This window comes from Peromyscus maniculatus, chromosome 19 (assembly GCF_049852395.1).
Source record: "Peromyscus maniculatus bairdii isolate BWxNUB_F1_BW_parent chromosome 19, HU_Pman_BW_mat_3.1, whole genome shotgun sequence".
NCBI classification, from domain to species: Eukaryota; Metazoa; Chordata; class Mammalia; order Rodentia; family Cricetidae; genus Peromyscus; species Peromyscus maniculatus.
The window spans coordinates 28,897,930-28,921,329 of NC_134870.1; the positions used below are offsets into that span (position 1 = coordinate 28,897,930).

At 38.9% G+C, this 23,400-nt stretch overlaps 1 protein-coding gene and 1 long non-coding RNA gene across 15 annotated transcripts in view; one reads left to right on the plus strand and one right to left on the minus strand.

The window, feature by feature from the left end:
• Positions 1–2,718, plus strand: part of LOC102915851 (protocadherin alpha-C2) — a 261,085-nt gene extending 258,367 nt beyond the window's left edge. For 10 of the 13 annotated variants that reach the window (XM_006996106.4, XM_042263913.2, XM_042263919.2 and 7 more), the window contains exon 4: positions 1–1,963. In XM_006996106.4, the coding sequence (XP_006996168.1) occupies positions 1–311 (311 nt within the window). In that variant the 3' untranslated portion in view covers positions 312–1,963. The other 3 variants (XM_076555035.1, XM_076555030.1, XM_006996102.3) reach the window with 3 other exon arrangements.
• LOC107399883 (uncharacterized) overlaps positions 487–23,400 on the minus strand; it is a 27,742-nt gene continuing 4,828 nt past the window's right edge. Inside the window, exons 2-6 of one of the 2 annotated variants that reach the window (XR_013046049.1) lie at positions 19,591–19,710; positions 19,149–19,218; positions 16,985–17,149; positions 6,018–6,111; positions 487–4,227 (exon numbers count right to left, since the gene is read on the minus strand). This is a non-coding gene — a long non-coding RNA (uncharacterized LOC107399883). The remainder of the gene's footprint in view (positions 4,228–6,017; positions 6,112–16,984; positions 17,150–19,148; positions 19,219–19,590; positions 19,711–23,400) is intronic. The other variant, XR_013046050.1, reaches the window with a different exon arrangement.

Sequence of the window (23,400 nt, forward strand, 5' to 3'; positions counted from 1 at the left end):
AACCTGAGGCAGGAGAGGTGTCCCCTCCAGTGGGTGCTGGGGTCAACAGCAACAGCTGGACCTTTAAATACGGACCAGGCAACCCCAAACAGTCCGGTCCCGGTGAGTTGCCAGACAAATTCATTATCCCAGGATCTCCTGCAATCATCTCCATCCGGCAGGAGCCTGCTAACAACCAAATTGACAAAAGCGACTTTATAACCTTCGGCAAAAAGGAGGAGACCAAGAAAAAGAAGAAAAAGAAGAAGGGTAACAAGACCCAGGAGAAAAAAGAGAAAGGGAACAGTACCACCGACAACAGTGACCAGTGAGGCCACCTAACGGAAACAAGCCACTTAGCCAATTTTTGTAATAATGGCAAATCTCTCCCATGTAGCAACTCCCTGCTCCTTTCTCCTATGACATGAGCCCTCTTAGAGACCTCAGAAATCTGCAGAAAGTTCCCTGTGTCTGTCTTGATCACATTTAACAGGTTTTGTCTTTAAAAAAAAAAAAAAAAAAAAAAAAGCTTTCCTAAGTCTGGTGTTAACTCTTTCTCTCCGCTCTGGCTTGTTTTCAGAACCTAAAAAGCAGACCCAAGTTTCCTTTCTCCTCCGCCGCAAAGGAGAGCCTTCCCAGCCCCGCCAGTGAGAGTTGGACTCTCTGCCCTGTGCTTCAGGCATCTTGATGACATTTGCAGGGCAGGCTGAAAGGTATTCAGGTTGAGCAGCTTGGGGGTTTGTGGTCACTGGGTATGTGTAGCTACCATGAGTGTTCAAGAGCCTGATATTGGTTGGGGTGGTCCAGGTTAGACTAGTTGACACAAGAAGGGCTGGGAGACAAAGATACAGAGACACTGGGAGGGGGAAATGTGAAACTGAAAGGGACCAGACTTTCTCAATTTCTTAACTTGAGGTGTGGTGGTCATCTTCTAGCTGGCAAAACCACCCCCACTGACGAAGCTTTAGGGGTCCCTCAAGTCTGTTGGCTGTAGTACCACTATACTGGATACCTGCTTTGTGCACACAAGCCAGAAGTTCAAGTGTCTGACAGAGAGAGTCAGCCAGGGCAACAGAAGCAGATCTGATGTGTTTCCTATACATGTCCTTGTGCTCACGCTATTAAAAATTCTTTTGCACACAATGTTTATGAAAAGGACACATCCTTTTCCAACAACACATATGCAAAAGCAAAAGAAAAAAAACCCAACACCTCACTTTATGCTGTTTGTTGTTTGATAGATTTATTAAAAAAGAGAAAGTCTATAGCTATAAATCTTTAAAGAAATATGAATACAATTCCCCCAACTCCCCTCAAAAGAGAATCCAGTCTACAGCCATTTAAAATGACCATTGCTGCTACAGAAGTGCTTTAAGAGAATTGCCTGGAACATCTGTATTATACTATACCGGCCACCTGCCAATCACAGCTTTACTCTTTCAGGTCACTCTGGGGCTGCCTCTTGCATGTATTAATTACTAAATAAAAGGACCTTTCTCTTTCTCTTTTCTAAGAAAAAATGATGTGCACTTTGATTACACAACCTTCTCTAACCCACTATATCAAGACCCAGAAACTGAAGAAAAATATCGTTTTCTCATACATACAGTGAGCAGATTTTTCATTCCTCTGATCCTGTGATTGTCTTGGTGTGCTAGCCTACACCTTCGCCTTGTTTAGTTTTCCTTTTCTATAACACTCTGAATTGCTAACCTTACTAACACCTATGATGTTACCTGAATCAATCTCCCATATGTATGCTGTATGCTATTATAAGACTCCTGAGATATACTTACTCTGTGCTTGTGTATGTGAATGTTAATGCAACTATTACCTAGAGTGAACTTTAAGCTTTATTGTTGAATGTAAGCCCATTATATTTCCTTTTGTACACCTGTGGAAAAGTGAAATAGTGTTTTTTTTAAACCATTGTTAATCAGCTTTTGTGTATGAAAGACACAGTAAAATTTCTTTCTTAAATCAAGATGCTGGTGATTCAAGGAATTTTATTTATGGTCAGCCAAGGGCTGTCTCTTGCCAAGATTCCTGCTGGCAAGGGAATGGATAAAGCTGCTTTTTTCTAGTAACAGTTCTGGAATGAATACTGAAGAAAGTCCCTGAGGGTATGCAAGCACAAAATTGTACCAATCTGACCTCTTTGAATTTGCAGATTGCTTTGAAATGCTATCCGGAATATCAGCTCATAGAAAGTAATAAAATTTACTGTTACCATAAATAAGACATTTTAAGTTTGTTGTGTACAACTTAGAAGTTTGATTAATTATATTATCTATTTAAAAGTTAATATAAAAGAGGTAGGAGTCTGTTTTAAAAGGCATAAAAATCTAAAAAAAAAAAAACTGTCTTGTCTTTTAGCTTCATTCTCCCATATTTTGAAGGGTGTGTAACTTCAGCTCTGCAGGATTGCATGGGGTAAAACTTGTTGACAACACATGTGAACCATTGCTACATTGTAGGTTGTGATCATTTTGCCCCACTGAAGCCCATGTAACTGACCTTACGTGCCTTTTGAACTAGGAGAATCGGGCTAATTTATTAATGATGATAACTATAATGTATATGTACAGCACTTTTTAAATTTATGAAGTGCTTTCCAATTCGTGTTAGTTACTAGTTATTACAGCTGTAAGGATAAAACACGTCATGTGGATTCATTTTTAATTGGTGCTATTGGTATTTCCTCTGTTATTGCTAATAAATGGAAACGGTGGTGTGAAAGCAATGGTGGTCATTTCTAAGTAGAAGAGTAGGAGAAGACGGGACACTGTTGATCATCAGCTACTACTGCTGAAAGCATCTGGCTGTCACCCTGGTTTTTATGTTTATCACTGAGGCAAACGAGGATGTAATCGATGCACTTCATAGCCAGGGGGCTGGCGGTCACTTCCCACTTTGCAATTTCAATCTGATAAGAACTGCAGCAAATCAGTTTTGATCACTAGAGACCCCTTCCCCAGCCATCTTATTTATTTGTTTAGCCCTTGCACCTCACTACAATTTGGAAGCCATATAATGAGGTGGGTGCATGCACACACACACTGCCCCCACAAATGAACTTTTGTTGACTGTAGAGTACTTAACAGCTACTCTCCTGGGTGAGTTCAGTCCAGGCTGCCACATATTCGGTAACAGGTAGATTAGATTATCCTTTTGAAGTTAAATTTTGATGAACGTAGGCTTTAGATATGGCATTTCTCAGTGTGGAGGACTTTTACCCTGGGGGACATCAGTTTATGTCAGGAGACATCTTGGTCTTCTTGGTACTTGAAGGCCAGAGTGCAGTGGCTTTTTGTGGGCAGAGAACGAGGGCACTGCTCAGCACCCCGCAATGCACAGGAGAGGCCCCCACCAGAAATGAGTTTTCTAGCCCAGAATGTTAATTGTGACAAGAGAGGGGAACCTTGAGAGAAGGAGTGAGCATGTAGCTTGTTTAGCTCCCTTTTAAAGTCATTAATAACCCCTCCAAGGCTTCCACAAGGACTGCAGCCGCTGACTGGGGTTTGGAGGGACTAAGCGTGTTAGTAACACCACATTTCTCTGTAACTTGATGGGGGCCTAGCAAGACACTGCTCCAAGTTTTCCAGTCTTAGTCTCCTCACCCCCAAAGCCATGAGCTCTTTAGTGCAGGCCTTATATCTGTGGGGAAGATTTTTATCAAGATTGTCTTCAAAAGGTTTAATCACAATTTTGGCCACATTATGTGCTCAATAAATAGTTATTATTATCAACAATCCTTTTCCTTACCTCTTTTTCTTAGAACCTTTAGGCGGGGCTGAGGCTTATTCATCAAAAGCGGTGCACACCTTTAATCCCAGCATTGGGAGGCAGAGGCAGGTGGTTTGAGGCTAGCCTGGTCTACAGAGTGAATTCCAGGACAGCTAGGGATACATAGACAAATCTTGTCTTAAAACAGCAGCAGCAGCAACAACAACAAAACCTAACCAGTGTGAGATGACTCAGCAGGTACAGTGAGATGACTCAGCACGTGCAGTGAGATGACTCAGCACGTGCAGTGAGATGACTCAGCAGGTGCAGTGAGATGACTCAGCAGGTATAGTAAGAGGACTCAGCAGGTACAATGAGATGACTCAGCAGGTACAGTGAGATGACTCAGCAGGTACAGTGAGAGGACTCAGCAGGTACAGTGAGAGGACTCAGCAGGTGCAGTGAGATGACTCAGCAGGTACAATCAACCACTTGTGATCTGAGTTCAGTCCCTGGGATCCACTATGGAAAAAGAGAATTGACTCTCAAGAATTATCCTCTGACTTTCATACATGATCCATGGCGCGCGCGCACACACACACACACACACACACACACACACACACACACACACACACAAAATAATAAACACAAATTTAAAAAATTTACTCACATCTCTGCTCAGCCTTGGACGAAAAAGTCCCGTAACACTTTATTTATTTCTATCGGGAATAAAAACCAATTCTCCAAGTAAATAATTAAATGATCAATCTGTTTACAGCTGTTTCACCTTATTGATCAGTGATTGAGAACACCCTGGGCTTGAAGTCACCTTCACATTCGAATGTATTGAACTCCAAAAGTAAGAATAGTACAAGAGCATAAGTTACAGAGGCCTGCAGTGACTTCTATAAACGGGTGAAAAGCAGAACCAGAACATCTTAAACTCGCCTAGACTCATACAGGCAGTAAAGGACAAGTTGGAATGAGTCCCTTTAAGGCTACTTTGTAAAGGTCTCCTACATAGAGTGAGAATTTACCCATTAAGATAGCAGTTCTCAATCTGTGGGTCATGACCCCTCTGGGGGGTCTCATATATTCTGTATATCAGATATGTACATTATGACTCAAAACAGTAGCAAAATTACAGTTATGAAGTAGCTTAATTTTATGGTTTGGGGTCACCACAACATGAGGAACTGCATTAAAGGGTTGCAGCATTAGGAAGGTTGAGAACCACTGCAGTAATACTTGCAATTAGGTTGGGCACAGTGGCCTTTAATCTCAGCTCTCAGGAAGCAGAGGCAAGCAGATCTCTGTGAGCTTGAGGCCAGCCTGGTCTACAAGAGCGAGTTCCAGGACAGCCAATTACATACTTAGGCCCTGTTTCGAAAAAAGAGAGAAAGAAGGAAGGAAGGAAGGATAGAGGGAAGGAGGAACAGAAGGAGGGAGGGAGGAAAGAATGAAGGAAGAAAGGAAGGAAGGAAGGAAGGAAGAGAGAGAGAGAGAAAGAAAGAAAGAAAGAAAGAAAGAAAGAAAGAAAGAAAGAAAGAAAGAAAGAAAGAAAGAAAGGAAAGAAGAAAGAAAAAATCACAATGAATCTTCACTCTAAAGGATGAGATTTCCCAGTGAGTGTCTAGAGCTTGGCTGCTGGCTGTTAGACTCCTAGATAAGACTGAGTCCTGGGATCTCATGATAATGATTTTTTTTTTTTAATTTAAAGCAGCCCTAAAGTACAAATGTAACTGACCAAACATAAATTCAATTTTTGTGTTAAACCTAAATTTTTAGATCCATTGAAACACCAAGACATGTATTAGAACAAGTAAAAACAAAACAAAAAAACCCAGATAAACAGAAAACTATAACGATATCAGGGCAGGAAAGTGGAAAGTTCCTTAGGAAACGGCAAGTCGGTCACTCCTAGCCCTATTTAATCTCATTTTCACGTGTTTCCTCCCCGGGTAGAAATGATCGCATTATTTCCCCTGATTAACTTGACGGCTGACTGGCATGACACAATGCAGCTTGCAGCTAAGATATCCCCTTTTGCTCAGGCATGAGTGTGTGAATATGCACTTGTGAAACACACACACACACACACACACACACACACACACACACACACAAGCACCTTTTGTTATTAAGTGCACTATAGCAAATGAGTGTGGTGCTATCCTGCCTTTGGTACACAACAACTCCATTGTTATACTAGTTAGGTAAAATTTTTCTTCGTTTCCGGTTGCTCCTGAGGCTGATCTGTGGGGATCACTTTGGAGCTACTGAAATATGAAACCCTGAAAATCTTTTACCTGAAACAACCTTCTAGGCTTGCAGCTTTTTTTTCTTTCCCTTAAGCTCCTTTAAGAGGTACTAGAAGATTTAATTCCATGATGTAGTCTCTATCTGCATAAAGAAATGGGGAATTAAAAATGGAGAAAGGTAAACGAAGATGTGAGATAGTGAAAAATAAAGTTCAGTATTTCATTGTTACAAAATTGTCATATGACATGCAGCTCTCTAGCCACAAAGGTGACAAGCAGTTCCTGTAAACATCAACCAGAGAAGAGCTGAAAGGAGTTAACAACGGATGCGTAAGTATGTGGGAGGATTCATTACATAGCTCCCATTTTTAGGTTTTGCTTCTACTGTGTTACACTGATTTTATGTGATACGGAACTTCTATTATGGAAGTCACGCGTGTTCTTTTTAAATAAACCAAGCAATCCAGAGGTACATTTAAGAACATCAGAGATTCATTAGATGACTCAGCCAATAAATGTGCCTGTTGCCAAACCTGAGAACCTGAGTTCAGTTCCCCAGTACCACACCCTAAGAGGAGAGCACTGACTCCCACAGGCTGTCCTTCAGTGACCACAAGCATGCTGCCCATGATCAAGTGTAATCACGTTTTAAAAAGAAAAACCATTACACAGACAACCAGTGTAAACTGTTTGCACATTTTCCCTCCGTGTCTGCATCTGCACATATCACACGCAGGCTAAGTTGTTTTCATTTTAAGTAAAAATAAAAAAATAAAAAATACTGTTTTTCCATAGAGTTTTTAACTGAAAATAACACAGAGACTTCCTCAAGTCCCATAAAAATTCAGATCTTAGTGTATTCAGATTTTCCTTTATTAATGTCTGGGTTATGTCTAGATTTTTGCTACCAGAAATAAAAAGTACCATGTGTTTTCAGTGATAAATTCTGCACCTGTACTTTGTAAACCTTTGTGTATTCTGCAGAAGAAGTTTGCAAGGCTGTTAATGAACTTTATGCATCTTCCTCTACAATAATCACATCCCTCTATCTGAAAACAAATTCATTTTTAGTAGCTAATAGTATATTTTACTTCTGTTTATAGTTAAATGATGAAAAACAGGAACAGACATTCACAATAAAAACAGGAAAAAGCCAGAGGGGTTTATCTTTGTTTATTTATCCAGAATAACGAGGTGGGGTTCCACTTAAGCCCAAGACTGACACACGTGTGAAAATAGAGCCTCAAAATTAAAATACCTTCTTAGTTTTAATATCATCTGGCTTAACATTGAGGAGAGAGTGCTCTAATTTTACTTCTTAGCTGAAAGGTAGAACTTGGTACCCAAGGAACTGATTTTACTTTAAGAAAAGTAAATTGCTTATCAAATAATAAATTTGACAGCGAAGATCAAGGCAACCGTTTGCAAGTTAAAAAAAAATTTCAATTGCAAAACCATCTGGCTCAGAGCTTGAGATGATTTTCCTCTTTAAATTACTGATAGCATTTTCTCTCACAAACCAGTCTTTCAAAAAAGAATTGCATTCCCAAGCCCGTAGGCTTATTCCATTCTCAATGGCTAACAGCATTCACTATCCAGACAAAGCTTACGTTGCTTCTCTGATACAATTGCTCTCCAGATCTCTTTCTTCATCCCTTTTAGGCCTCGGGACAATTTCTCAGGAACCTTGGGTCTTAGAAACCCCTATCTTTCTGTCACACCTTTCACAGAGGTGCAGCAGGATGACAACCCAACTTGAACATCTGGCAGGGTCATTCTAGAGCATTGATGAGTGGTGCACATGCTTGCATGTGGTATTTAGAATAGGAAGGCAGAGCTAAATCTCAACCAAGTTCTTATACACACTAAGCACCAATTGGGTAAAATTAAAATCACAGGTATTTTGTTTTGTACAGTTCTATGTAGTGGGTAGCCATTCCAGCTTGGATCTGGAAGTTCCAACCTCCCATGAGACTCTGGCAACTGTAAAGCCTACAAGGCGGGACCAGGGGAGGTGCCGGGCTGGCTTGGTGCCGGGACGCTGAACGGTGGAGATGGACCAAGCAGAGCTCCAGAGAACACTGCTGGACTGAAATACACCTTCCCCAGACCCTGCGACCTACCTATCCTTAATTTGTGAGTTACGCCACTAAATAAATATCCTTTTAACTACGTGGAGTGGCCATAATAATTTCACCAATAATTCTAGAATGGCAGGATCAATGGGCAAGACAAGATCATTTCTACAGACAGAGGTGTATATTGTAGGGTAGATTCTTAGATGACAAGGAAACCAATTCCATTTAGGTTAAGCCGAAAAGGATGATTTATAATTAGGACATGTGATTGTCTTGAAACTAAGGATGGGAATGAGGCTAGATTTCCAAAATGACCAAAACTAGTAATTCAAAAGCCAGAATTATTTTCTTTAAGTTTATCTTCCCCAATTATATATATTTCATTCTTCTCTACATTATTCTCTTCCTTTTTTCACAGATTCCAAATATATATGATTCCTTGGCTCTAGTGATTCATGAAAGTCACCTTGTAGTTCAGATTCCCAATTCTGAAGCATTCATGGTCCCACCAGCCATGAGCTAAAGTGCTGTGCTTAGGAATGAGGCTCCCAAGAAAAGAGCAAGAAGATGCTTAACGATCTGATAACAGCTGCTATTCGCTGGGTGTACACTAAGCATCAGCCTTTGGGCATTAGAAAGTATCTGAAGGAAACTTCCTTAATAATAAAGAAACTGAGGCCCAGAGGGGAGGAGAGGGCTGGGGAGATGGCTCGGCTGCTAAAGGTTAGGCTCCCAACCAGAAATTTAAGAGGAAGGAGAACAGCTTTCCCATGTCACACAACTAGTCAATCAATGATGAAATAGATTCACTCTTTTATTACCATGTATCACAACCAAGGCAGCTAGGAGTGAATGACAGCACCTATTTTTTTTAATGCCCCGAGAGCCATAAACAATATAATATAGAGAGACTTACTAATATTGGAGTATTTCACTATTACATTTCATTTCTCCTTGTATTCAGAATGAAATATCAATATTGATTTCCATCTGTTGGTTCTAAAAGTAACACAAGCTTTTCTTTTTAAATAAGTTAAATGGAAGTCTAGAATTTACAGAAGTAGTGAGTGAAGTAGAAAGGTGCCGTTAGGAATCTAACTGTGTTTTTCCGTTCAATTTTCAAGGTATATATACCTGCATGGTCAAAGAAGACCTGCTAAATAGCAGTCTTCTCCCTTGTCCAGAATTCTGAATTAACTAACAGGTGTGATAAAAAAATAACATAAAAGTCAAACGAATTCTTTTTAGTAATGATAAAGATGAGTTAAACACAGACTAGCGTAAATGCTAAAAGTGACCACTAAGTGAACCTTGGAGTTATTCAACTCTCCCATCATAGTATCAGGCACCGAAGACAGTGAGGACGAAGAGAAATGAGTGACTATTCCCATTCCAGTTTCAAGGATGAAAAGAGACAGAGATGAGACGGCTATTAATTATTTATTCTTCCTCAGTTTTCCAGTTATAAATGCTGGGTGTGGTGATGCACACCTTAATCCCAGGACTCAGAAGGCAGAGGCAGGTGTATCTCTGTAAGCACTAGGTTAACCTGGTCTACACAGCAAGTTTCAGGCCAGCCAAGGTGACACAGTGAAACTTTGTCTCAAAAATCTCTCCAATTAAGTAAGTCACCACAGTTTCACAGGGTAGTGAATACAGCAGTGCAGAAAAGCTAATGGTATGACTGAGTTCTCTTTGCCTAGTAGGGAGCATCAGGAGGCAGAAAATACATTTTAAAAAAGGTTTAAAGAATAGTACTATTCTTGTTTTCTACTATTTGCTTTCTTCCCACATATATGTAAATCCTTCAAGTTATGTGTAGTAGTCTGTGATATAACAATACTTTATTTTATTTAGTCAGACATCTGGTAATAGAAATTGAAAGTCTTAAATTTTTACTACAGTGAAAATACTCTGACTCTATTTGGCACATTAGTCTAATTATTCTTTCAAAATTAGTTCCAAAAAAGGGAAATAAATAAAACCATACACACAAACACACTTACACGTACATGTACATGCGCACGTATAAACATGCACACTTCAAGATTAGTCCTATAAATGCAATGTACATGTACCAACATGTTGAAAATTTCTGCATCTTGCACAACACTACATATAATCACTTTTTCTCATTTTTGAAATCATAATAAGCAAACAATGATGACTTAATTTGTATTTCCTTTTCTTCGTGCAGTAGTAAACATTGAACTCATGGCCTCAAGCCTGCTAGACAAACTTCCTACTGCCAAGCTACATCCTCAGCTGAGTTTTTTTTAATTACAATAAAGCTGCACATTTTTGTTTTTTTTTTCATCTCTTCCATTAGAAGAACATTATTGACTGTCCTAACATATGGAGTCAACTATTTATCAGAATGCAAGACACCTTTAAGTATCTAAGCAGCAAATTTGGCTTTAAAACATTGTGAAAAATTGATAGTGTTATTTGGCCCAGTGGATATACCAGATAGATTACAGTGTGTGATCTCCAAATCAATGCTCAGTCTGTATATGTGCAGTGGATAATTACTGCAATAAATGCAGACTTGACATTTCATAGAAGGAACATAGTGCATTAGGCCTGTGTCCCAGGGGCCTTGTTGCATCAGGAACTTAGAAACCATGAAGCACAGGAGGCCAACTGAGTTGGCCCTAGAGTTCCACCTTCCAGAATTCACATGAAAAGCAGAGGGTGCAAGATTTTGCTTTTTGTTTTTCCAAGAAGGAGTCCACATGTTGTTGTTCCTAGTTTTGTAGGTACTTGAATAGCAATGTGACTAATTCCCACAAGTGCTGGGTTGAGCCTGCTTCTTATGAGTGTTAGAGTTATTGAAAAGGTTGAGGGCCAGCCAGATGGCCCAGCAGGAAAAGGTGGAAGGAGAAACAGCATTGTCCTGTGATCCCCACATAAGTGTCGTGATATGTGTGCCCCCAATCATGTACATCCACACACAATAACAACACCAATAGTAAATAATGGTTGTGCTAACAATACCAACAAGGTAAATGTTGACACTAACGTCTCACTGTACATCAAGAAAGATAACACTAAATGAACTAATATCCAAGAAGAGCCTAGAAAAGTGCTGGGCGCAGAGGAAGCACTTATAAAATGTGAGCCAATTTTTCTTTTCTTTCTTTTTTTCTTCACAAGTTCACACTATGGCACTTGACCCCATTCTGAATGATTCTGAATCAGTTTCTGATTCTCTTTCTCCTCCTCTCCACCCCCAAGACAGGTCCCTCTGTGTAGCCCTGGCTGTCCTGGAACTCACTCTGCAGACCAGGCTGGCCTTGAACTCAGAGATCCAACTGCCTCTGCCTCTGGAGTGCTGGGATTAAAGGAGTGAACCACCATGGCCAGCTTTCTCCTCCTTCTTATCCCTCATCCTTCCAACTCTTTAATTCATCTTCTTTCAATCACCCTTACTCTTCCCTATTATTTTCTGTCCCTCCTCTTCCTTTTTGCTTCTATTATCTTTCTCTCTCCCTTTCCTATTGTCCTTATTAACTGTTTTTTATCTTCTCATCTCCAGTGAAATCCTGATTGTGACTGAGACTCCAAATAATAGAAATTTAACGTTTCAAAAATCAATTTACATTAAAATGAATCTACCTGATATTTAATCAGCTTAAAATTTAATTTTAAATTTAACAAATTTTATATAGGACATGTGAGTTCACTCTTTTCTGAGTATATTTGCATTCATTAAAAGTAGGCTGACATTTTCCCTCTTACATTATGAAAGTTTATACTGAAATTTCTTATTTTAATTTTAAGATAAATCATATTTTAGCCCACTAATCATAACGGGAAAATATCTTTTCCTTTCAAATTAAGAAAACCAAAGTCACTTGATTGTGTATTTCTTTCCAAGTTCTAGGCCTTTCTATTTGCTTACCTGATGTGAGAAAGCCTATAGATACGAAGGGAGACCAGAGTTCTTATCCACACCATGCCCAAAACTCCATGAACAGCACTTGATTAAGGAGATAAAAATAAATTATACTTGAAAGAAATAGAATAAAACAAAAATGCTTATCTATTAAGCACCTTTTAGGAGAAGAAATTCCTAAGCTTGCAGGCAGTAAATCAAAGCACAAAGACTAGATATGATCACATAGACTCGTTCTATATAATACTAACGTAAAAAGGCAGTTGGACTGTCAAAATTTTCACAGAAAAGAAAATGAAAGATACTTTTTATTATATGAAGAAATAATAAAAATGTATAAGATAAATGTTCGGGCTTCCAGAAATACGAACAAATGACTCCATGTGGAATTGTAAATATGGAAGATGTTCAACTGTTCCATGCCATTAATGAACAAAAGTAATAAATTTAAATAATTACATATCAGGTATTATCGATTAAAATTTAAAGTAGGGCTCAGGGGTAGTGCACATGACTAGTATACCCAAAGTTCTGGGTTAAATCTCGTGTGTGTGTGTGTGTGTGTGTGTGTGTGTGTGTGTGTGTGTGTGTGTGTCTGTCTGTCTTAGTAGTAGTAGTAGTAGTGGTGTTTAAATTTTTATTCATTTATTTAATGGGCATGGGTGTTTTGCCTACATTAACCATGGAGTGAAGAATGTGAGCACCATTGCATGGACTAGAGTAGGAAGGAGCTTTAGTAAAAAGGAATGAAGGAGAAGACAGGAGAACTGGCATTTGTCTCTGCTTCTTCATCGTGGATGAAATGGGAGTCACCCCCTCATGCTTCTGCTACCAGGCCCTCCCCACCAAGGTCAACTATATCCCCAAACCTTGAGCCAAAATAGACCCTCCTCAATCTTAACTTGGTTTTGATCAGGTATTTTGTCATGACAATGAGAAAAATAATGAATACGCCAATTCTCAAAGACAAGAGATTCCCCTTCCCCCTCTCTTTTCCATTTTGAAGGAGCTGTAATAAGTTAATATTTCAAGCCCACATGTACCTGATCCTGCACTCCTTCTTAGGAAAAAACTTTGCTTCCTGACAGCAGAATTTGGAAGGGTAAATAGGGCATGCATAAGCCATCTGTTTCTTCTCTTTTTCTTGAATCAAATTCTCCATCCAGAGCCCATATTCTACTCTATGCCTGCCAATATCTTAAGAATCCCTTGCTTGGGTTCAGTTCTAGAAGTCAGTGTAAGAATCACATTTTCCTAAATATATGAACATATTCCCTAATATCAGATTTGTCAGTAAAAAATGACCTCCATTCGCCTTCTCTGTTTCATATCTTCATTGCTTTGGATACAAAGAGAGATGTCTGGTCCCATTAAAATCTAACCCTTTATTATGATGTACTTAAAGCTTTAAAGGTGTTCAAAATATCCATTTACAGAAACTACAATTAGACAAAGCCCTATGCACTTATATCTTCATTATATTTTTATTATTAATAAAATAATGGTTAATATACCTTTGTTACATCCACTAAAGGGGCAGAAGTCAAGATGTGAAAGAATACATACATACTTCAATCATTAAAATGATATTTTATGGTAATTACCATAAGCCAGGTACTTTGCTATGTAAAATGAGAGACAAAGGAAAAAAAAGTTGAAGAAAATATTTCAAAAAATCTTAACAAGAGTCTGATATCCTCTTATGCCTCTTTGTATCTTAAAATAAGCACATGTTATTTTGAAGACTTTTAAGAAGTGTATGTATCAATATAGAATACAGAGAGAATTTCTAAAATACAACAACACAAGTTCAAACAACCAATTCAAAAATGGGCAAAAGACTTGTACAGACATTTCTACAAGGAAGATGTACAAGTGAGAGCAAAGTGCAAGAAAGGAAGCTTAGCATGGCTAGTTACTAGGGTAAATGCAAGTCAGTGCTACAACGGGATACAAGCCCAGAGCCATTTGGATGGCTATCATCAAATGAAACAGGAAATGCTATGTGTTAGTGAAGATGAAGAGAATTGCAACCCTCACGCACTGTTGGTAGGAATATAACAGTATAACTGCTATGAAAAACGGCATAGCCTGCCCTGCCGCCCCCCATAAAAATAGAATCACTGTATTAGCTAGCAATTTGACATTTGGATACATATCCTAAGGAATTGGAAGTAAGACCATAAGCAGATACCAACAAACTCATATTCATAGAGGTTTTTATTAATAATAGCTAAAACATGGTAGCTAGAACACTGCCAACCTGTGGGTGAATGGGCTACTAATATGTGTTCTGAATATGTATATATACATAAATGTGGAATGTTATTTAGCATTGAAAGAAGAGGATTCTGATATATACTGACATATATAAGTATATATATATGTTATGATGAATTTTATAATATGGGGGAACTTTATAGACATTACACTATTTAAAATTAGTCAAACAAACTTCTCTTCAAATGTCATGTAGTTCTGCTTTTGGGAGATGGTCGTAAAAATCATAAAGTAATTTTTTCTATTAGCATATATTAATTGTACAAAATAATGGGTTTTATTATGACATTTTCCACATGCGTATCATACTAAATTCTGCATTGCTCGCTTGTTCCCCATTCCCACCTTCTATGGATCCTTCTTTTCCCCACATAGTCCCCTTTCTACTTTTATGCCTTAAACCATCAACATTTCAGGAGAGAGTACCTGCAATATTTGTCTTTCTGATTCTAGTTTATTCCACTTACCATGATAATCTTCAGAAAGTATATACAAAATAAGTATTAAAAAATAGGTATATATAGAGTAAATGATTGTTAGGGCCCATGAGGTAGAAAGAATTGAGAATTGTTATTTAATCAGGTTTCAGTTTTACAAAATGCAGAAAGTTTTGGTGATAGATGGTGGTGATGTTGTACAATGTTGTGAAGGCATTTTTGAAATGGTTAACATGGTAAATTTTATGTGCATTTTACCATAATAAAAAATTTAAAAAGATTATACACCAAAATAAATTCAATAAAATCAAGTAAAGTATATACATGAAGGAAGAGAGATGTATACATACCCACATACCCACAGTGGGTGGGGAGGTGATGAAAGTATTAAAGTGGTAAGCTAGTTTGGGTTTAAAAGATTCAAAAATAAAAGTGACTTAGGATGGAAATTATGTTCCCCTCATAAAAAGAAGTCTGGTGGTAGAGAGTTGAGGTAGAGGCTAGGCTTGCTATATTATTTGAAATTGGGAGGTATAACTTCTGTTGTCTGTTCTTAGCATGGACCTCCCCATCACCAGAGTCTCCCATAGTTCAATGTAGCACCTAGAACTTCAGCATTTTCATCAATGAGAAGAAGGGAAATCTTAGGAAGTTTCCCCAGAAGTTCCACCTAGCATAGTTTTTTTTTTTATATCACAATATATACATAAACATATACACATACATACACACATACACACCACATAGCCACATGGCTCAAACTAGATATAAACATCTATAATCAGGGTTCAGTAATGATAAGAGAATATTGAAAGTGATAAACTCTGTCACAAAATTTGATAAATTAAAAAAAATCTCAAGATGAGTCAAAATTTTTATAAAGAGGAAAATAAAAAATACTTATTTTCTATGTATAATTAAAAACGTTTTTCATTTCAAAAAGCACATTGAACAATATCTAAAGACAAAATGCTCCTAGAAATTAGAAAGCCACAAAATAAGATTGCAGAAAAATAGCAAAAAAATAAATACTTTAAAGGATTACGTTGGTACTCCAGCCAGGGAAGCAAGTAGACTAACTGCAGATCTTCACGGATCTCCTCCAAATGTAATCCCTGAGTCTCCTCCCTAGCTCTGCAGTAGACCACCTGCTGATTCCTGCCCCTGCTGTGCCCTTCTCCAGTGGATCACAAAGATCTCCCCTCCCTTACTTTCCCCTCCCACTCATTGCTTTATCCCAGCCCCCAACTCTAGCAGGCAAAGCCTGGAAACTTGCAGGCTGCTTAGAAAGCAAGTAGGCTAACTGCAGATCTTCTCCTCTCCCTTTGCTTCTCCAAGTCCATCCCCTAACCTCATCTCCAGCTCCACAGCAGACCACCTGTTGTGGTTTCTTCTCCCTCAATTCTAATCTCTGGGACTAAGCAGATCCTGGTGGAAAACCCTGCATTCCTTCCTCCCGTGGACTCTCTCAGTGTCCCACATGTAGAGAATCACTGGAGTTGGGTTTACATTCAGATAGATCTTAAGAAAGGGAAATGCTATAGATAGTTATGGATGGATGGAGCAGGCTGGAGTGGGAAGATCAAGTGGGAAGGAGGATGAGACGGGGCACAAGGGAGGGAATATGGGGAGAGACAGCTGAAATTAAGGACCATTTGAAGGGTCATATGGAAACATAATACAGTAGAAGATTCCTAAAATATATAAACTACATGAAGGAAATCTAACTGAAATTGCCAAATAATGGGGGAGACAGCCCCAACATCTCTTGTCACCAAATGAAGCTTCCAGTACCGGGATTGGGTTACATCTCATTGAGGTGTTGGCAAAAAGGGTCCTGTGGAAATCCCCAAACAACCCAGGCTGTTGCCAAGACTATAGGTTGCTCAAGGCCCCATTACTGAAGAGAACAACAACACAACTCACTGACCATGGAGAAGTCAAGCTTGTGTCTACATAGAGCTCTCACCACTATGTTCTAGCATCTTTGGTACAGGAAGGTATTCTGCATGCTATCAAAAGAGAAAGATAAACACCAAGCCAGGCAGAAATCTTTAGATCTTCAATGCCATTCTGCCTGCAAGATATACTAGGGCAGTGGTGGCACAAAGCTTGTGGGAGTAACCAACCAATAACTGACTTGACTTAAGGCCCACTCCATGAGATGGAACCCGTACCTGACACTGCTTGGGTGACCAAGAACCTGAGACTAGATAGTCCAACGACCTAGGGTAAAAACCAGATAGTACTTATTGTTTTATTAAAAGAATGGGGTAACAAAATGACCTCTAATGATATTCTGTTATAGTCATAGTTCAGTACCTTGTTCAGCTATCAACAGAGAAGCTTCCTTCTGCAGGAGATAGGAACAATAAAGAGACCTACAGCTAGACATTATGCAGACAGTCAGAGACCTTGGAACACTCCCGCCCCAAATGGGAAATGGAATGTCTCCATCAAATTCCTCTCCTCAGGGGTCAGGGAGCCCTGTGGAAGAAGAGACAGAAAGACTGTAAGAACCAGAAGGGGTGGGGTGGGGGACACCAAGAGAACAAGGCCCTCTAAATCAACATGATCAAAGCTCATATGAATTCACAAAGACCGAGGAAGCACGCACAGGGTCTGCACTGGTCTGCACCAGGCCCTCTGCATATATACTATGGCTTCCAGTTTAGTGTTTTTATGGGATTCCTGAGTTTGCAAAACAGTGGGTCTCTGATTATTTTCTTTCTATTTGGTTGTTTCGTCCAATTCTGGTGTGTTAATTTTTGTTTTATCTTATTATATTTATTTCATTATTTAAAAAGTTTACATTGGATGAATCATATAAAGATTGGTATATTGGCAATATTTTTAAAGATTTATTTATTCTTATTTTATGCATATAAGTGTTTCACCAGCATGTATTTATGTGTACTGTGAGTGCACAGTGCCTGCAGAGGCCAGAAGAGAGTGTGGAACCCTTGGGATTGGAGTTACTAAGGTTGTAAGCTGTCAGGAGAATGCTGAGAATGGACCTCAGGTTCTCTGCAAGAGCAGCAAGTAATCTTAGCTGTTGAGCCATCCCTCCAGCCCCCAACAATATTTATTTTTAGAGTTATTTATTTTATTTTATGTGTATGCATTTTGTGTGCATGTATGTATATGTAGTGTGTGTGTGTGTGTGTGTGTGTGTGTGTGTGTGTGTGTTTGGTGCTTGCAGAAATCAGAAGGTGTTGCTGGATCCCTTGGAACTGTAGTTATGAATTGTTATGAGCCACAATATGGGTGCTGGAAACCAAAACCAGATCCTCTGCAAAAGTGCTCTTAAAAGATGAACTATCTCTCCAGCTTCCTCAACAATATTTTTCAGAAACATACAATAGTAGAAATACTTTAGCATCCTTTAGAAATTAGCAGGTTGAAAAATAATTCACAAATAGCTTAAAATAGACTTTTTAAACATTTACTTTAAAACACAAAATTATTCAGAAAATGTGAAACCCAATGCAATCTGTATTAATAACATACACTAAAGCTACTGATAGTTCTGCCTAAGCTGAAGTTACAGGGGTGTTATCTGATTTAATGAATGGAAATAGGACATTTGATTACATTTCAGTTTTAGATAAAATATTAGTATAATTATATATTGAGATCTGTGTTCCGTGGACTATGTGGAACACACCAGGATAAAGTATACTTGTTTTGTCTGATATTTAAGTCTACCTGGGTTTCTTTACTTAATCTGGCAGCGATTGGGCTCTATCACAAGTGAAATAATGCGGCCTCAGTGTTCTTGCTTCTGTCTTTTCCCCGGGTTGGAATCACCTAATTCACAGCTTGGATTGGGAATCAATGTTGTAGAAAATGTTCATTTTAGATGAATTAATTAGGCAAACTGCCATCAGGAGAATTGACTTTCAGTAAATTGGTATCAAGGTGAGCTAAATCCCTTCAACCACCTTCTCAAGCTATTTAAAAAGGTTGTTCCCCTGTCTCGGTAAGTTATGTCCATCTAAGAACCTAATTCATTTTATAGGTACTATTTACAGTGTCCCAGTTTGAATTTGCCGTCTGATTCTGGCTCCCTTCTTTTATAAGTTATGTGTCTTCTGAGAGGTAGGGCTTGTTTCTCATCTGTCACAACTAAGGCCCGAACTAAAGATGGTAAACACATTCTCCAATGTGGAGGTTAATGTTGAAAGACATTGGTTTAAATCTGCCATGACTAAAAAAATCCCCATAAGATACATAAGAGTATCCCCATACACTCTTTGCATAATTTTATTTTGCATTTGCACAGATGGAGAAGCTGGGCACAAATAATCTATTGACTTGTAAGTATTAGGGAGACAGCCAGATGGAAACTCAGGTGCCCAAACTCCCTACTTAATAAAATTAACTTAAGAAAAGGCATGTAGTAAAAGTCTCCAATTTTGGTTATTGCTACCCAGAAAAACAGATGAAATGTACTTCTCAGACTGTTTCTGAAACAAAGTGTCACCTGAGGGCATGTCTTTCTTCTTCTCTGCAGCCTAAGTGTTATCTGTCTCCTCATCAGCTCCAGACAACCACTGTGGCATAGAAGAATAGGCTGTTATTTGATGCCAAATTGAATCTGCAGAGACTCAGTGAACTAGACTACAGAATTATTACAGTGACTCAGTATGTGTGTGCCTGTTTGTGATTTTTAACATTGATAGCTCGCTAGACTTACTTTTAATTTCCTCTTAAATATTAGGATGTTTCAAAGTGTCCACAGTTACTGATTAGACCATTGTGTTTCTGATCTTGGTGATAGAATGTAGCCAACTTTCAAAGGAAAAAAAATTGCGAAGTTTGAACTGAACTTTCTGTTTGCTCACCCTGGCCATAGGAATATGTAAATATTTTTCAGCTCAGCACATTTTAATCATCCTTGTTGGCCTTTGGTTCTCAAATGGTACCCATGGGAGGAAAGGGCAGCCTGTTCCACTATCATTCCAATGTTCTGGTCTTCTAAGAATCAAGTGTTCTGAAGGGGATCTGTCTTCAAGATGAGTAGGAAGCCAGAGTGTTGATTCCTCCTGTTACAGGCGATAGCCAAGACACCGGTAAGAAGTCTTGCACTAGATGACAATTGCTGTTCATCTCTGGCCTCCACATCTACATTGGACCATGTCAAAAGGAATCTTACGTGGCCCGATGCGTAAAGAAAGATGCTAGTTTTAGCTACTTCATAACTTTAATGCCACTCTGTGTCATGGTGCCATCAAAATCAACTTTTAGTTTATGTTGGTTTCCAAAAAATTCAGAACTCCCTCATCATTTCTTGTCACCCAGAGTAATTCCCGTGTGGCTTAATAGGTTTCTTTTTTTTTTTTAAATGCTGTTCCTAGTCTCAATTACTAAAACCTTTCCACTGTACATTAGCAAAGGTTCTATGCACTCAGTTTGTTTTCTGAAATTCTACCTTTGTATTTGACTGAAACCTGAAACCTGAAACCTGAAACCTGAAACCTGAAACCTGGTTCTTCCTTAGGCCAGACAGCAACTTCATTTACTTTTCTCAAAATATAGTGATGCTGTCTTCTTAGCCTTTATGCCAGTGAGCCTAAAGATAAGAAATCTCTGTCTTGCTTATCTTTGACACTTCTAGATGACTCTGCTTCTCTTGGTCCTGATGACAACCAGCTTAGAATCTCCTATCATCAACATCTATCACCCCTGGCAACCTTCTCATTATTTATCTATGGACTCTATGGGACTTTCTCTTGTTTATGGAGACTTTTGGTGTGACTTGTTATTCTTTCCAGTTCTGTTCCTTCCTAGTATCTCCTAACAGTCTAATGTTTCCATCTTTTGACTGTCCCTCCTTTAAGTACTGGATCTTGTACTGATCTCACCCACCTATTCTATCCACACTATGAGAAAACATTACTACTGCTACTACTACTACTACTACTACTACTACTACTACTACTACTACTACTATTATCATCAATAACTGTGACACTTTCTCAATGTAAGTTTCAAGCATCAAATGTTATAGCTATCCTTCCAGGTTTTCTAACCCAATCCCTGTAGGACCCTACTGTCAAAAAACAAAACAAAACAAAACAAAAAAACCCTCAACCAGTCTAATACATGAAATTGATTAGTTCCATTATCCTTTTTTATAATCACTACTACCCTGTGCCCTTGTTTACTGCTAAAAATATCTGTGGTCAACCATTATAACCATCCCCCTTTGTATATCCTTAACATCCTGATCCTCTCTTAACCAAATGCATTTGCTTATAGAATCTAAATTTTCATAAATATAAAAGTTTACCCACACCAGACTCGTGTTCATCTAGATTGATGCAGGAGAAAAAGCATCATAACGTTGTTAGCTCTTCTCACTTTGTGTGAGTACAAATACCCCTTCATGCTGTTTAGCTACTGCACAATATTTGTGTAGTCCATTTACTCTCCCTTTCTTACCCATTCTACCTTGATTGCTTCATACCTTTTTTTAAAACCTTCAGCATACCCCATCCTCTCCATTAGTAGAACATCTTATTTGTTTACCAATAAACAAAGTGAGTAGAGGAATGACCTCAGAAGTTCTTACCACATTGATGTATAAACCTGTCTTTGCTTTATGTTCTGTGACTGTTTAACTGGCTATGTGCATATCTGAGACTGTCTCTGTATCTGTGCTCAAATGCTTTGCCATAGCATGCTTTCAAGGACATTGCTTTATGGCTATGACATATTTTTGATTCTCTCCTTTCTGCTGAATCTTTTCCATCAACATACAAGAATGATGGTCTCATATCTTAAAATAACCATTTATTGACCCATTTTTCCTTTCAGCTACCATTTGTTTCTCTCCTTTTTACCCCTCCAAAATTCCTCGAAAAGTTCTCTATACTTATCACTGATTTTCCTTTTGTTTTTCTCAAAATTTTAAAATAATTATATTTAATGTGAACTCACAGAGACTATAACAGCATGCATAAAGACCTGCATAGGTTCCAACCAGACGAAGTCCCAGCCCTGAGAAGGCGAGGTAGGCACAAAGTTCCACCTCTAACCAAGAATCTATTTGTAAACGATACCTGCTAAGAAAGGGAAAATCATTTTTCTCCTATGGCTCACTACTGTGGATATCACCACACTCCAGGGCAGACCCCACACTCAGAAGCAGTTGGCCAACACAAAACTGACACTATGGGTTCTTTATGTGGCCTTTTTTAAATTTTTGTTTTGCTTTGGTGTTTTTTGTTATATTTGTTATATGTCATTTTAATTTTCACATTGTGTGTGTGTGTGTGTGTGTGTGTGTGTGTGTGTGTGTGTGTGTGAGAGAGAGAGAGAGAGAGAGAGAGAGAGAGAGAGAAAGAGAGATAGAGAGAGAGACAGAGAGACAGAGAACATCATGAAGTTTGGTGGGTAGGGAGATGGGAGGATCTTAGTAGTGTTGAGGGGAGGGGAAAACATGATCAAAATACATTATATGAAAATTTTTAATAAAAATAATTATATTTAAACAACTAGTTCCCATAAGTATTTGGGGTATTCCATCAAATCTATTATATTTGATGAAATTATTATATGCTATGTATGAGATATATAATTAGTACTTATTAATTTAAGAGTAAAACAAAATGTCTCAAATTCACATCTTATGAACTCTGTCTTAACTACCCTAGTTTAAACACCATTATGTTTTGCCCACATCATCACAGTGGCTTTCCACTGCTTCCCTTATTCCATCTGTAGAACCACCAGACGTGTGTGTGTGTGTGTGTGTGTTCTATGCTTGGGTGCATATGTGTGTATATCCATGAGTGCATGTGCAGACAAGATCAATATCTAGTATATTCCTCTATTGCTGTTGCCTCACTTTTGAGACAGGCTCTCTTACTGAACCTGGAGCTCACCAGTTATCTATGCTGGCTGACCAGCAAGGCCCTGGAACCTCCCAACATTGCAACTTAGTTTGCTTTTTGTTGCTGTGATAACACCACGACCAACAACAACTTAAGGGGAGGAAGAGGCTAATTTCAGTTTACAGAGTATGCTCCATGATCAAGGGAAGACAGGGCAGGAACTCAAGGCTGGAACCTGGTAACAGGAACTGAAGCAGAGGCCACGGAAGAGCCCTCCTTGCTGGCTTGCTTTCCATGGCTTGCTCAGCCTGCTTTCTTTCTTTCTTTTTTTTTTTTTTTTTGCGTGTGGTTATTTCAAGACAGGGTTTCTCTGTGTAGCTTTGGAGCTTGTCCTGGAACTCACTATGTAGACCAGGCTGTCCTCGAACTCACTGAGATCCGTCTGCCTCTGCCTCCCGAGTGCTGGGATTAAAGGAGTGAGCCACCACCGCCCAGCTTAGCCTGCTTTCTTATACAACACGATCACCTGCTCAGGGTTGGCACCATTCACAGTTGGGCTGGGCACTTTCACATTAATCACTAACCAAGAAAATGTCCTACATGCATGCCTCCAGACCAGTCTAACGTAGGTTCCTCCACTGAGATTCCCTCTTCTCAGGCGACTCTAGTGTGTGTCAAGCCGGCCTATACTCCTTCCCAGCCCCGGGATTACAGCTTCATGCCACTGTGCCTGCTTTTTACATGGGTGCTGGCAATTCTAAATTCAGGTCCTTATACTCATGCAGCAAGCATTTTATCTACTGAGCCATTTCCCCAACTCCCAGACTCATATTTATATAACATAGATAAAAATCTCTGTTTTAAAATGTCTGATTGGTTTCTTATCATTTCCCTCTA